The sequence below is a fragment of the Neoarius graeffei genome, chromosome 3 (assembly GCF_027579695.1).
Source record: "Neoarius graeffei isolate fNeoGra1 chromosome 3, fNeoGra1.pri, whole genome shotgun sequence".
In the NCBI taxonomy this organism is placed as follows: Eukaryota; Metazoa; Chordata; class Actinopteri; order Siluriformes; family Ariidae; genus Neoarius; species Neoarius graeffei.
The window spans coordinates 7631696-7647837 of NC_083571.1; the positions used below are offsets into that span (position 1 = coordinate 7631696).

General features: G+C 42.6%; 1 protein-coding gene across 2 annotated transcripts in view; it reads right to left on the minus strand.

Moving 5' to 3' along the window:
* Window positions 1-710, minus strand: part of max (myc associated factor X) — a 31553-nt gene extending 30843 nt beyond the window's left edge. The window contains exons 1-2 of one of the 2 annotated variants that reach the window (XM_060915785.1): window positions 537-710; window positions 150-176 (exon numbers count right to left, since the gene is read on the minus strand). In XM_060915785.1, coding sequence (XP_060771768.1) covers window positions 150-176; window positions 537-572 — 63 coding nt within the window. In that variant the 5' untranslated portion in view covers window positions 573-710. The remainder of the gene's footprint in view (window positions 1-149; window positions 177-536) is intronic. The other variant, XM_060915786.1, reaches the window with a different exon arrangement.
* Between the last annotated feature and the right edge of the window lie 15432 nt (window positions 711-16142).

The window sequence follows — 16142 nt, forward strand, 5'->3', positions numbered from 1 at the left end:
TGTTAAAATAAAAATAAACCTCTCTACAGCCTGTCTGTCTTTTTTTGTTTTTACCTCACTTTAGAAAATGGAGCTAAGCTAAGCTCAAAACAAACATTAAATATGTTATTAAAGGCTAAAGGTGATTAAATCCTCCGATTATTACGCACCACACAATGAAATCTCGGCGATTCTTCCTGTGAAAAGAAAAGAAATAAAAGAAAAAAGAGGAGAATTACACTTGCTGCTGCTGTGCTGTGAGGATTTAGCCACAAGCTAGCAACGTAGCGTGACCACTAATATCTCAGAGTCAGGATTATCTTATTCTCATACCTATTATTTATTTCTATTTTGTTTGTACTGAAGAAGTGTGAGATTACGGTTTATATTTCCTGTTAGCATAGCGGCTAAAGGGAGGAAAAATACCCCAAACCCAGCTCGCGCTTTCTCTGCGCTCCCCAAAGCCGCTCGCGCGACACTACTACAAGTCCTACAGTCAGACTAATCACAATAACAGCTAATAAACAGTAATAATTTAAAATAATAACATCACTCACGTCACTGTCAACCTCGATATCGTCGTTATCGCTCATTCTTCGGTCGAGTTTTATCGGGAAACCATGAAGCGCAGAGAGAGAGAGAGAGAGAGAGAGAGGCGACTCAATCACATCAACAGTCAACAGGCAGGCGATGCGCGAGCTGCACCGCACGTGACTCTTCACCTCCTACACGCGGACATTTGCTGTGGCGTGACGCGTCCAGTACACGCACGGGCGCATGGGAGTTGTAGTTTCTTTACTCGGTACACCTACATCGCCTTAAATAGACTGCCATACAGTTAAAAAACTACAACTCCCATCTCACAGGATTGTTTCAGTACAAAAGTGTCACGAAAGTTAAAAAAAAAAAAATCATACTCGTTCACGTAATGCGCTGTGACGCTTGAACCCTTCCAGCCTTCAAAATGCTGCTCAATAGCGCCATCTATTCCAAACACCACTTCCGGATTCGCAAGCGAGATCCAACCTACCCAAAATCCTTTGCGGATATTTGGGCCAATCAGAGTGCACGGATTAGCGATGGGGAAGTAGTCATTGAATTTCTTCTCTTTCTTGCTTTTTGAAAAAATATATATATTTAACACTTTATTAAAAAGTACAAAACCAATATAGCAACATCATGTTATCATCCTATTATTAAAATATAGGTAACAACTTATCATACAAAATTAAAAATAAATTATGTAGGAAGTGCTGTAGTTTTTTTTTAATTGTATTTTTAAAATTTTATTGTATTTTTTTGTTGTTTAGAAAGAAAGAAAGAAAGAAAGAAAAAGCCTGAAAAACAATTAATTCGCTTCCTGAACGGATGTGACGTTACTGCGTTAAATAATAAATAAATATTTATTTATTTTTAAATAAAGTGTTATTTAAAAAATAAAATAATATAATTATATTATGATATATATATAATTTTATTTTTTAAATAACACTTTATTGAAAAAAGTACAAAACCAATATGGCAACATCATGTTATCATCCTATTATTAAAATATAGGGAACAACTTATAATACAAAATTAAAAATAAATTATGTAGGAAGTGCTGTAGTTTTTTTTAAATTGTATTTTTCAAATTTTATTGTATTTTTTGTTGTTTAGAAAGAAAAAGCCTGAAAAACAATTAATTCGCTTCCTAAACGGATGTGACGTCACTGCGTTTGGTACCACTGATCTCTACGTAAAATAATAAATAAATATTTTTCAATAAAAAGTGTTATTTAAAAAATAAAATAATATATTATTATATTATGATATATTGTTTTATTTTTTAAATTACACTTTATTGAAAAAAAGTACAAATGTACAAAACCAATATGGCAACATCATGTTATCATCCTATTAAATATTGGGATGAACAAAGAAATTATCAGGGCGGCACGGTGGTGTAGTGGTTAGCGCTGTCGCCTCACAGCAAGAAGGTCCGGGTTCGAGCTCCATGACCGGCGAGGGCCTTTCTGTGTGGAGTTTGCATGTTCTCCCCGTGTCCGCGTGGGTTTCCTCCGGGTGCTCCGGTTTCCCCCGCAGTCCAAAGACATGCAGGTTAGGTTAACTGGTGACTCTAAATTGAGCGTAGGTGTGAATGTGAGTGTGAATGGTTGTCTGTGTCTATGTGTCAGCCCTGTGATGACCTGGCGACTTGTCCAGGGTGAACCCCGCCTTTCGCCCGTAGTCAGCTGGGATAGGCTCCAGCTTGCCTGCGACCCTGGAGAACAGGATAAAGCGGCTACAGATAATGAGATGAGAAAGAAATTATCAAAGAGAACAATCTGATAAAAAATATCTAGTATAGATAACATAGAATACAACATTGAAAATAAATTATGTAGGAAGTGCTGTAGTTAATTGGATATTAAAAAAGGGCTATAATAACAACAAATTAAAACACATACAAGGGGAAACGGTTTTATCTCAGTCATCTAAGAGTAGATGTAAAGAAAGTTGGTGAATTCAAGTACCTGGGGTCAACTGTGCAGGAAAATGGGGGCTGAGATAGTGAGGTGAGAAAGAGAGTGCAGGCAGGGTGGAGCAGTTGGAGAAGGATTTCGGGAGTCATTTGTGATCGGAAAGTCCCAGCAAAAGTGAAAGGTAAGATGTATAAGACAGTAGTGAGAGCAGCTGTGATGTACGGATTGGAGACCGTACCCTTAACGAAGAGACAGGAGGCAAAGTTGGAGGTGGCGGAGTTGAGGATGTTACAGTTTGCGATGGGAGGTTGGTCAGGATAAGGAACGAGCACATCAGAGGGACAGCACATGTGGAGAGCTTGGGAATTAAGCTAAGAGAGATGAGACAGATGGTATGGGCACATCCTGAGAAGAGATGCAGAGCATGTGGGAAGCAGAATGTTGAGGATGGAGCTGCCAGGCAAACGAAAATGAGGAGGCCAAAGAGGAGATACATGGACGTGGTGAGAGAGGACATGAAAGTGGCAGGTGTGGTAGAGGAGGATGCGGAAGACAGGTAGCAATGGAGACGAAAGATCCGCTGTGGCGACCCCTAATCGGGAGCAGCCAAAAGACGAAGAAGATCTAATTCATTGGGGAAATGTTTTAAAATATCATACAATCTTTCTGCTTTGGCTCCTTTTACAAATTTTAAGGATCTTAAGTATAATTTACATTTAAGGTGATGATTTTAGGATTCTATTCTTGTGCATAAAAAAAAAACTTAGCCAGACAAAGTACATTAGTAGAGAGTTCATCGTTTTTGTTTTGCAAGATCATACCAAATGTCTCTCAAAATAGAATCTGAAAATGATGACATTTTTGGTTTGATCCATTTGTGAATGTCAAACCAAAATGTCTGTACGGTATGTAGGTGGTGTAGTGGTTAGCACTGTCACATCACAGCAAAAAGGTTCCAGGTTTGAACCCCACAGCTGACTGGGGCCTTTCTGTGGGGAGTTTGCATGTTCTCCCCATGTGTGTGTGGGTTTCCTCTGGGTGCTCCAGTTTCCCCCACAGTTCAAAGACATGCAGATTAGGGGTTGCACAAGCCAGTTGATATTTAGTGCTGGTCCCCAGCCCAGAAAGATTGGAGAGGGTTGTGTCAGGAAGGCCATCTGGTGTTTAAAAAAAAAACTATGCCAAAGCAAAGGGGTTGAAAATCAATTGGGGCTTTGCCCTTCCCCTGTCACGATCTATGTGGAAAAAATTAAATTTAAAAAGTTGTAGATCATCAACAAAAACACTTTCGAATTGTCTCTATACATCTACACTGTATTATTCCCATCTGAACTCCATGGGGTGGTTAAGCTTGTTGGGTGTGGTGGGTTCTGATAATGTGGGTTAATGGTAATTGTATTGTATATCTATAGGAAGGAAGAAAGAGCTTGACAAGACCTTCCTCGGTATGATGGAGAAAGGCTGAAAATCTTTCACAATCATGAAAGATGATGGTTTCAGAGCTTGTGAGGAAGCTGGACCGCACCCAAATTCTTTCAACCAGGAAATCTCTGAAGACAAGGGTGACTGAGAAATTATGCAGAGGAGAAAAAAAAGGCTGTGGCACAGTTACAGAACGTCCCAGCTGTCTGCCTCAGTGCTGACATGTGGACATCTGTGACTATGGAGTCCTGTTTGGGAGTCACCAGTCGTTATACAGATGGCAATACAAACCTGGACTCGGTTCTTCTGGAAGTAGCAAAGTTTAACCAAAAAAAACCACATCAACAAGGCGTTGTCACACCTCATATCTAACTGGGGGCTCACTGGATTGGTGACTACTCTGGTTCCTGATAATGCTGCCAATATGGTGTCAGGCAGTGTTGGAGTCGAGTCACCAAACCTCGAGTCCGAGTCCCCCCAAGTCATTAAAGGAAATTTCGAGTCGAGTCCGCTATTGATCCGAGTTGAGTCCGACACAAGCCCCACCCACTATCAACAGGGCAAATAATATGAGAGAGGTTTAACACTAGCTAGTTCATCGCTCAGCAAGCAAGCCCTGCTATCAACAGGGCAATGAACATAGCTTGTCATTTCCTTCTCTGGGTGGAGTCTTGCCAAATGATGATTGAAGTTCAAGGTTGTCCCCGTTGTCTCCTTGATAGTTCTTCTACACATGGAACACATACCATAGCAGTGCATTTTTTCCCACTGCACGAGAAGTCTGGAGAAGCGACGTGGACAGTCCTAGGGGTGTTCTCTCCAGGCATTTTAGCGCCATTAATGTTAGTTTGTTCCTGAACATGACGTATGAACAGGTGAACGTGCATTCTCTTGTGCGAAATTAGTATACAAATTAATGTAGATATAACTGGCACAGTGGCGGGCGGCACAGTTATGTAGTGGTTAGCGCTGTCGCCTCATAGCAAGAAGGTCCGGGTTCGAGCCCAGCAGCCGGCGAGGGCCTTTCTGTGTGGAGTTTGCATGTTCTCCCCGTGTCCGCGTGGGTTTCCTCCGGGTGCTCCAGTTTCCCCCACAGTCCAAAGACATGCAGTTAGGTTAACCTTGGGCTGAAGTGCCCTTGAGCAAGGTACAGTGGTGCTTGAAAGTTTGTGAACCCTTTAGAATTTTCTATATTTCTGCATAAATATGGCCGAAAACATCATCAGATTTTCACACAAGTCCTAAAAGTAGATAAAGAGAACCCAGTTAAACAAATGAGACAAAAATATTATACTCGGTCATTTATTTATTGAGGAAAATGATCCAATATTACATATCTGTGAGTGGCAAAAGTATGTGAACCTTTGCTTTCAGTATCTGGTGTGACCCCCTTGTGCAGCAATAACTGCAACTAAACATTCCCGGTAACTGTTGATCAGTCCTGCACACCGGCTTGGAGGAATTTTAGCCCGTTCCTCCGTACAGAACAGCTTCAACTCTGGGATCTTGGTGGGTTTCCTGACATGAACTGCTCGCTTCAGGTCCTTCCACAACATTTCCATTAGATTAAGGTCAGGACTTTGACTTGGCCATTCCAAAACATTCACTTTATTCTTCTTTAACCATTCTTTGGTAGAACGACTTGTGTGCTTAGGGTCGTTGTCTTGCTGCATGACCCACCTTCTCTTGAGATTCAGTTCATGGACAGATGTCCTGACATTTTCCTTTAGTATTCACTGGTATAATTCAGAATTCATTGTTCCATCAATGATGGCAAGCCGTCCTGGCCCAGATGCGGCAAAACAGGCCCAAACCATGATACTACCACCACCATGTTTCACAGATGGGATAAGGTTCTTATGCTGGAATGCAGTGTTTTCCTTTCTCCAAACATAACGCTTTTCATTTCAACCAAAAAGTTCTATTTTGGTCTCATCCGTCCACAAAACATTTTTCCAATAACCTTCTGGCTTGTCCACATGATCTTTAGCAAACTGCAGACGAGCAGCAATGTTCTTTTTGGAGAGCAGTGGCTTTCTCCTTGCAGCCCTGCCATGCACACCATTGTTGTTCAGTGTTCTCCTGATGGTGGACTCATGAACATTAACATTAGCCAATGTGAGAGAGGCCTTTAGTTGCTTAGAAGTTACCCTGGGGTCCTTTATGACCTCACCGACTATTACACGCCTTGCTCTTGGAGTGATCTTTGTTGGTCGACCACTCCTGGGGAGGGTAACAACGGTCTTGAATTTCCTCCATTTGTACACAGTCTGTCTGTGGATTGGTGGAGTCCAAACTCTTTAGAGATGGTTTTGTAACCTTTTCCAGCCTGATGAGCATCAACAACGCTTTTTCTGAGGTCCTCAGAAATCTCCTTTGTTCGTGCCATGATACACTTCCAGAAACATGTGTTGTGGAGATCAGACTTTGATAGATCCCTGTTTTTTAAATAAAACGGGGTGCCCACTCACACCTGATTGTCATCCCATTGATTGAAAACACCTGACTCTAATTTCACCTTCAAATTAACTGCTAATCCTAGAGGTTCACATAGTTTTGCCACTCACAGATATGTAATACTGGATCATTTTCCTCAATAAATAAATGACCAAGTATAATATTTTTGTCTCATTTGTTTAACTGGGTTCTCTTTATCTACTTTTAGGACTTGTGTGAAAATCTGATGTTGTTTTAGGTCATATTTATGCAGAAATATAGAAAATTCTAAAGGGTTCACAAACTTTCAAGCACCACTGTACCTAACCCCTAACTGCTCCCCGGGCGCTGTAGTATGGCTGCCCAATGCTCTGGGTGTGTGTGCGTGTGTTCACTGCTTCAGATGGGTTAAATGCAGAGGATGAATCTCACTGTGGTTGAAGTGTGCATGTGACAAATAAAGGTTTCTTCTTCATATCTTATGCAAAATTATTACGGCATGTTACAAAAATAAAGAAAAAATAAAAGAGTCCTCGTCTCCAATTTACAAGTCCGAGTCATCAGTGCTCAAGTCCAAGTCAAGTCACGAGTCCTTAAAATTAGGGTACGAGTCGGACTTGAGGACTACAAACCTGGTGTCAGACATCCAAAAGCCGGGGCTATGCCATCTGCCTTGCTTTGCGCATACCCTCAACCTCACCGTCAAGAAAGGAGTTGAGGAACATTCGTACCAGATCAAGGAGATTGGTGTCATTCTTCGGAACCAATCCAAAGGCCAATGAGAAACTAATCCTTGCGCAAGAAAGGATGGGTAGGCAGCCTCTGAAGCTTGTGCAGGAAATTAACACCAGATGGAATACCACCCACGACATGCTGAAGAGCCCATTGGTGCTGCCTTGGCCAGTCTGTCTAGTGACATCATGCCGAATTTGATATCATCCAACAAAGCCTTGAAGTGTTAGCACCATTTAAATATGCCACAACAGAGCTCTCTGAGGAGAACAGGGTGTCAGCAACAAAGATTATTCCCATTGTAAGAATGATTCAGTACAAAGTCACCAAAAACAAAAAAAAAAAACAGGTCTCGCAACAAACCAATCTGCCGAGTCCTTAGGAATGGCTCTGCAGTAGTATACCAGCAAAAGAAGTTACAATGTCAAGACAATCCGAGTGTTAGCATTGGCGACATTGATTTACGGCCCCTGACTTAAGATCCTCAGGTTTGGTAAACCCTGATAACCCTGTGAAGTTGAGCAAATGCTTACGTCTGAAACTTCAGGATGACACAGTTGGTGTAGGAATTTTTTTAACCACCAGATGTTGTAGTGGAGCAAAGTGTTAAAAGCTTCGAAGCACCAAACCATTTTGGCTGTTGAAGCATCACTGTTTCAAAAGCCTGGTTCGCCACATCCCTAAGACAAGGTAAAGCCGGGCAAGGCAAGGCAAACTCAAGCTCACAAAAGCTACTCAGGCTGCAAATACAACACCGTAACAGTTACGCTACAACATATAATGCTTGGCAACTAAGAAGGGAAAACACACAAACAAAAACAAACAGGGTAACTAATTTAGGAAACAGATATGCACAAACACAAGAAATGAGACAGACAACAAAGGAAGAATTTAAAAAAAAAAGTGTGACTGAGAGTGCCCTCTGGTGGTCTGGAGATTTCATCAGACCCTCTGCAATCATCAGTTCTGACAGTACTGTCTTTTGGCAGCCCTTAGAATAGTTAACGCAAGGTCTATATTTGATGCTTGTCCAGCACCAAAGATGACTTAGTATTTGTTCTTTAAATGTTGGATTTCAGTAACAACTACAAGCATTATGTTACATATCTGTGAAGATACTCAGTCGTCCAGGTACATAGTGTACTATGTACCTGGACGACTGAGTATCTTCACAGATATGTTTCTACACACTTTGGGATGAGTTCCCTTCGACTAGTGCGGGAGTATGAGAGGACTTCCAGAAAACTGGCAGACATCTTAGCCAGAGAGGATCGTTCAATTTTGTCAGCCTGGAACGACCATCACTGAACAGAGGTGGGTGTCTATGACATCTATCAGCCACCTTCAATGCAGCCATCAGCATTCTGATTTGGATTCTATTATGATCCATGAGAGGATAAATACTTGATACTCCCTATTAGACAGACAGAACTGATGATGCCTTTCGGACGAGAGGCGAAACGTCTTCAAGACTTTTCAAGCAAGTCCAGTTGCTCTCTTCTACCAACCACAAGCATTATGTTACAAGCCTTTGGCAGACACTCTTATCCAGAGCAGACTGGGGAGCTGTTGGGGGTTCAGTACCTTGCTCAAGGGCGCTTCAGCCATTCCTGCTGGATCAGGGAATTGAACCAGCAACCTTTTGGTCCCAAAGTTGCTTCTCTAACCATTAGGCCATGGCTTCTCCCTGACGCCAGTATCCCTTCCATTTTTGGTTCAAGTGCACAACTGGGCAGGTGGAATTACGGTACCTAGGCTTCCATTTGGATCATGGACAAATGTGTACCCAGATTCATAAGACAAAATTAACTGGGACCTGTCTAAGTTTCTGAGGATCTGGTTGGTAGTTTCCAGTCTAAGCTCATATCAGGCTTGTAGTACTTGAATCCAGAAGTCCGACTCATGCCCTAATTTTAAGGACTCGTGACTTGACTTGGACTCGTGCATTAACTGCATTCGGACTCATAAATTGGAGACGAGGACTCTGATTTTTTCTTTATTTTTTGTCACATGCCATAATAATTTGGCATATTTATATCTACATTATACTAATTTCGCGCAAGAGAATGCACATTCACCTGTTCATACGCCATGTTCAGGAACAAACTAACGTTAACGGCGCTAAAACGCCTGGAGAGAACGCGCCTAGGATTGTCCGCTTTGCTTATACAGACTTCTCGTGCAGTGGGAAAAAAATGCACTGCGATGTGTTCCATATGTAGAAGAACTATCGAGGAGACGACGGGGACGACCTCGAACTTCAATCGTCATTTGGTGAGACTCCACCCAGAGAAGGAAATGACACGCTACGTTCATTGCCCTGTTGATAGTGGGCGGGGCTTGCTTGCTGAGCGATGAACTAGCTAGTGTTAACCCTCTCTCGTTATTTGCCCTGTTGATAGTGGGCGGGGCTTGCTGAGCAATGAACAAGCTTTTTATCTGTAGCCTGTTAACTAAAACGGGGCAGTCGAGCAGGAACGTTAATCCAACACAGCAGCAGAGATGGCTTTTCACGTAAAGGCAGCAACAGCCACCGTCAAATGGTGCGGGTGGAGTCTTGTTTTCGGACTCGACTATACCGTAAATTTTCTTTAATGACTTGAACACTGGGGACTCGAGATGGCTTGGACTCGAGGTTTAGTTGCTCGACTACAGCACTGGGTCATATCGAATTATTTTTAAAACTCCTGATACATCTCACTAAAAACGGAGAACCAGCACCATCCCACTATGCAAATTAAGAAAGACAAGTGGAAAAAAAACACAAACAAAAGAAGCCAGTTTTGCTACTCATCACGCATGCCCTCATTTCCATAAAGTCTGCCAGGGTTCTGGGGCATGATTTGCAAGTGGAAACTGTAAGAAGCCTTCAGCAAGCTTTGTACAGTGGTGTTGTTTTCTCGCACATCGGAGTTTTGGAAGGCTGCGATCTGATTCTTCTTGCTGCTCAGAACCTGTAGAATCTCGAAGGTTGCACTCTGATTGGCTCACAACCTTCATACTGTTCAATGGATGGTTGGAAAACAAAGTTTTTTGACCTCTGCTACACAACCATTTCGAAGCAAGATCAACTCAGAAAAAGGTCCACAGATTTCCATATGTAAAGGTTTCTCGGCCTTGTTTTTTTTCCTGAAACACTCCAGAACCTCTAGCAAAGAAAGCTAAAGCTCTGGCTTGTAAGGCGAACCAATGGGAGACAAAGCAGAGCATGTGAGATACACTCACTGGCCACTTTAATAAGAACTTGCTCTTGATTCTAAGATCCCTGTTCTTGGCTGCAGGACTGGAACCCGATGTGTTCTTCTGCTGAGATGCTTTTCTGCTCACCACGGTTGTAAAGAGTTGTTACTATATCCTTCCTGGCAAAAAAAAAAATCTCGAACCAATCTGTCCATTTTCTGATTTCTGACCTCTCTTATCAACAAGGTGTTTGTTTCCACCCACAGAACTGTCGCTCACTCAACTCACTCGTTGTTTTTTTGCACCATTCTATCTGTGTAAACTCTAGAGACTGCTGTGTGTGAAAACCCCAGGAGATCAGCTGTTTCTGAAATACTCAAACCAAACACCCATGCGACAGTGAAAGTAAGTCACACTTCACTGTGAGGCCACAGTAATTGTGAACATTAACCGAAGCTCTTGACTTGTATCTGAATGACTTGATGCATCAAGGGATCGGCTGATTAGAGAACTGCATTAGAGAGCAGGTTAAGGCTAGATTTTGCTCCAAATCGTGCACTTTGTGATATAAGCATGAAACTTGGCACGATTGTTGCTGATAGGTCACTTTTTCAGAAAAAAGTGCTAGCCACGAAAAAAATTCAATATGGCGGCCATTTTTTCAAGATGGCCACCAAAAAATCCCCCGTTAATGGTCTTGCTCTGGTGTCAAAGTACAAAAGATGAATTCAGTGAAACATTTTTGATTTGTTGCCATTATAATACTGAATTACATGCAGGAAAAACAGAATGATTGCACAATTAGCCAATCTGGCATGATGAAAAGCCTATTTTTCACAGTGGATAATCTTGTGAAACTCTTACATTCCAATGCTTTTTTGGGGAAAATTCCCATATCTTTCCTAAGCTCCAAGAGTTGTTTCTTGCTGATTGATCCTTCCATCAAATAGTCCCAAATGAATTGGTCACATGATTTTCCAGGATGCTCATAGGCCTTTCAGAGAAAAACAAGTGAACGAAAAAAGTGCTAATGCTCAACAGTGAAAAATAACTTGGTCAAATCTATGACATCGACAAAAATATCCATTGCTGAGATCTATCTTTTATCCCTGAATTGCTACCCCCCCTCCCCCAGCACCCAATTACACAGTTTTAGGTAGACAATGCCCCCTACCATAAAAATGGTTTGCCAGCTCTGATTTATGAATGGATATGTACCACTGTCCAAAGTGAAGTTTGGTAGACCATTTGAATTTGGATTACTTTGCCATCGCCAGCATGGCTAGGCCCAAAGTTCAGTCACTGTTCCTTGCTTAAAAATCTCACAAGGGCAACTGTACAGTGGAGTACACCCTATTCCAGCCTTCGAGCACTTGCATTTGGGATACTAACTCAATGTTTAGCTGACATTGAACCCCATGCTGAGTTTCATAGCAGTGTCTGTCACCAGTGTGCCCTGGTAGTGAGCGACATACACTCTCTTCTTACGCCCTATGAACTGCCAGAAGATGTGCCATTACTCGGCGTCCTCATAGTCCTGTTCCAGTAAGTGCCATTACTCGTCCTCCTCATCCCCTTCCAGTTAGTGCCAGTACTCAGTTTCTTCTGCCAAGAGCAACTGGTTTTGAGGCGCCAGATACCCGCCTTTCGCACCACCTCTATCTGCAAAATCACCCCTGCCGGCTCTGGAAGGCTAGGGTGGACACTTGACTGCCAGAGGCTGTGTGGTTCGCAAGCCATTTGGGATATTTTGTAAGCAATGAGAGCTCATTGCCATCCCGGCAATAGCAGTCCATTTTAGGGGCACACATGAGCACAACCACACCACAGGGATGTGCGTCTGGCAGCCATCTTGAAAAATGGCTGCCATATTGAATGTTTTGGTCTGTTAGCACTTTCAACTGAAAACATGACCTACACAGAACATTATTGCCAAATTTCAGGTTCATATGACAATATGCACTGTGGCTTTTTAACAAAGCCACAAAATGGGTACGCGTCTGGCGGCCATCTTGAAAAATGGCCGCCATATTGAATTTTCTGGAGGGCTAGCACTTTTAACCGATAACATGACCTACACAGAACATTATTGCCAAATTTCATGTTTATATAACAATTTGCTCTGTATTTTCTTAACAAAAACATGAAACGAGGATGCGTCTGGCGGTCATCTTGAAAAATGGCCGCCATATTGAATTTTTTTCGTGGCTCACACTTTTTTCTGAAAAAGTGACCTATAAGCAACAATCATGCCAAATTTCATGCTTATATCACAAAGTGCACGATGGTTTGCTTAACCTGCTCTACGAATCAAACAGAACAGCAGGTGGATGGGTGTATGATATGAGTGTTCCTAATAAAGAGGCCGGTGAGCGTAATGATAATAGCTTAGCAATATTTGCCAAGTCAACAACAAGCTCATTAAATTCAGCTCTGCACTAATTTTATCAAGCTAACTAGTTAGATTATAGAATGTAAACCCTACACTGCGATTTGTAACTAGCAATCTTAGCTTGCTAACATTAGATGAACGGATTTCTCATGTAAATAAAACCAGTAGCTAGTACGCTGTTGTTCGTTGGCATTTATTTGAATAGAAACTCAAACACTCATGCATTGAGGCAGGTTCAAAATGAAACAAACGAACAGTACATTTCAGGTTACGTTATTTATTCATTATTACGCTACAGGCATTTAGCAGAGACTTTTATCCAGAGCGATGTACAGCATACCCAGAGCAGCCTGGGGAGAAGTTAGGGGTTAAGTGCCTTGCTCAAGGGCACTCTAGTCATTCCTACTGGTCCAGGAAATTGAACCAACAACCTTTTGAGCCTAAAGCTGCTTCTCTAACCATTAAGCCATGGCTTCCTTCCAAAAAACAGAGGTTGGAAAACATCAAATAAAATAAAAATAACAAAAAAACAGATGATCAAATGAAACAGAACTCATACTCTACCAACTGGAGGGAGGAAACAAACACACACACACACACACACACACACACACACACACACACACACGTGCACAAACAATAATTGGTTTTGCTCTAAATGGTACACAAGTTCAAGGATGATGGTTTTCGGAAATGCTACCATCTCAGTGTTCTCCCCAGGATTAAAATAAAGCCCTAACTTTTGGGTGGCTGTAGGCCACCTTGCACGGCTCGAACCAAAAGTTTAAATGAGTTCTGTTGCAGTTAAAAAAAAAAATTAAAATAAATAATCTCATCTCATTATCTCTAGCCGCTTTATCCTGTTCTACAGGGTCGCAGGCAAGCTGGAGCCTATCCCAGCTGACTACGGGTGAAAGGCGGGGTACACCCTGGACAAGTCGCCAGGTCATCACAGGGCTGACACATAGACACAGACAACCATTCACACTCACATTCACACCTACGCTCAATTTAGAGTCACCAGTTAACCTAACCTGCATGTCTTTGGACTGTGGGGGAAACCGGAGCACCCGGAGGAAACCCACGCGGACAACATGCAAACTCCGCACAGAAAGGCCCTCGCCGGCCCCGGGGCTCGAACCCAGGACCTTCTTGCTGTGAGGCGACAGCGCTAACTACTACACCACCGTACCGCCCTAAAGTAAATAATAATAATAATAATACCGGGGCGGCACGGTGGTGTAGTGGTTAGCGCTGTCGCCTCACAGCAAGAAGGTCCTGGGTTTGAGCCCCGTGGCCGGCGAGGGCCTTTCTGTGCGGAGTTTGCATGTTCTCCCCGTGTCCGCGTGGGTTTCCTCCGGGTGCTCCGGTTTCCCCCACAGTCCAAAGACATGCAGGTTAGGTTAACTGGTGACTCTAAATTGAGCGTAGGTGTGAATGTGAGTGTGAATGGTTGTCTGTGTCTATGTGTCAGCCCTGTGATGACCTGGCGACTTGTCCAGGGTGTACCCCGCCTTTCGCCCATAGTCAGCTGGGATAGGCTCCAGCTTGCCTGCGACCCTGTAGAAGGATAAAGCGGCTAGAGATAATGAGATGAGATAATAATACCCTCTGCAGATTGCATTTACTGCACAAATACCACAATCTTGAGTAGCATCTTTATACTTAGGCCTACGTAATATTTCAAACGCCTTTAAGCACCTTAACAATCGACTGCATCAACAACATCTTCCGTTTCACTTCTTTCCTCTTCTCTTTCTGACTCTTCTGTCCTCTCATTTAGCTGTCGAAAATATGAATATATGGGGTGCTGAGTGCCATTCGCGCCTCTTTTAGGCATGATTGAAACATGGAGATGTATACCCACCACACAAAAACCATAAACCACAATCTCGCCCGCGCACTGAAGCGTCATGGTACCAGTGCAGCAGTGAAATGACTGAGGGCGTTTGTTGTGATCGGGGATTTCCAAGGGGTATTTCTGGTCTGCCTGAGCGCATCATGGCAGTAAACCAGCCCAAAACACTGATTTTCCTTCAAAATACGCCCCAAACATTGCAAGGTAGGAATCTGACGTGATTTTTCAGAGCAAAAACAAAGTAGCGTGTCGGCATGAAAAGAAAGCATATCGTCCCCGATATGCAAAAGTGTTCTCAGGGACCTCAACACAAAGAGGCACAGTGGCTGGAATTCTGTCATCTACTGCTCAAAATCCAAACCAAATCGTACAACTCCAAACTCTACAAATTCAAACTTGGGAAGGAATCTTCAAGGTAAGTTCGAAGAGAATCAAAAGAAATCCTTTTCTCCTTTCTCCACCTACTACTTGACTCTTTAGATCACCACGTACTCCAGTATGTACTTGGAAAGTTTGGGTTCAAACACGTCCCAGACGACGACATACATGTTGGAATGTGTTCTCTAACACAAGGCTCCCAGACATTCAGATTTGCTTCAACATATTTGCATGATTTGCAAACAGTCTACTGGGAAAGACTGTCAAAAGCCTGCAGCAAGATGGTCCTTTCCAATACTTTTGAGCATTGCGATTCCAAAAAAGTTGGGACAAAGTACAAATTGTAAATAAAAACGGAATGCAATGATGTGGAAGTTTCAAAATTCCATATTTTATTCAGAATAGAACATAGATGACATATCAAATGTTTAAACTGAGAAAATGTATCATTTAAAGAGAAAAATTAGGCGATTTTAAATTTCATGACAACAACACATCTCAAAAAAGTTGGGACAAGGCCATGTTTGCCACTGTGAGACATCCCCTTTTCTCTTTACAACAGTCTGTAAACGTCTGGGGACTGAGGAGACAAGTTGCTCAAGTTTAGGGATAGGAATGTTAACCCATTCTTGTCTAATGTAGGATTCTAGTTGCTCAACTGTCTTAGGTCTTTTTTGTCGTATCTTCCGTTTTATGATGCGCCAAATGTTTTCTATGGGTGAAAGATCTGGACTGCAGGCTGGCCAGTTCAGTACCCGGACCCTTCTTCTACGCAGCCATGATGCTGTAATTGATGCAGTATGTGGTTTGGCATTGTCATGTTGGGAAAATACAAGGTTTTCCCTGAAAGAGACGTCGTCTGGATGGGAGCATATGTTGCTCTAGAACCTGGATATACCTTTCAGCATTGATGGTGTCTTTCCAGATGTGTAAGCTGCCCATGCCACACGCACTAATGCAACCCCATACCATCAGAGATGCAGGCTTCTGAACTGAGCGCCGATAACAACTCGGGTCGTCCTTCTCCTCTTTAGTCCGAATGACACGGCGTCCCTGATTTCCATAAGGAACTTCAAATTTTGATTCGTCTGACCACAGAACAGTTTTCCACTTTGCCACAGTCCATTTTAAATGAGCCTTGGCCCAGAGAAGACGTCTGCGCTTCTGGATCATGTTTAGATACGGCTTCTTCTTTGAACTATAGAGTTTTAGCTGGCGACGGCGGATGGCACGGTGAATTGTGTTCACAGATAATGTTCTCTGGAAATATTCCTGAGCCCATTTTGTGATTTCCAATACA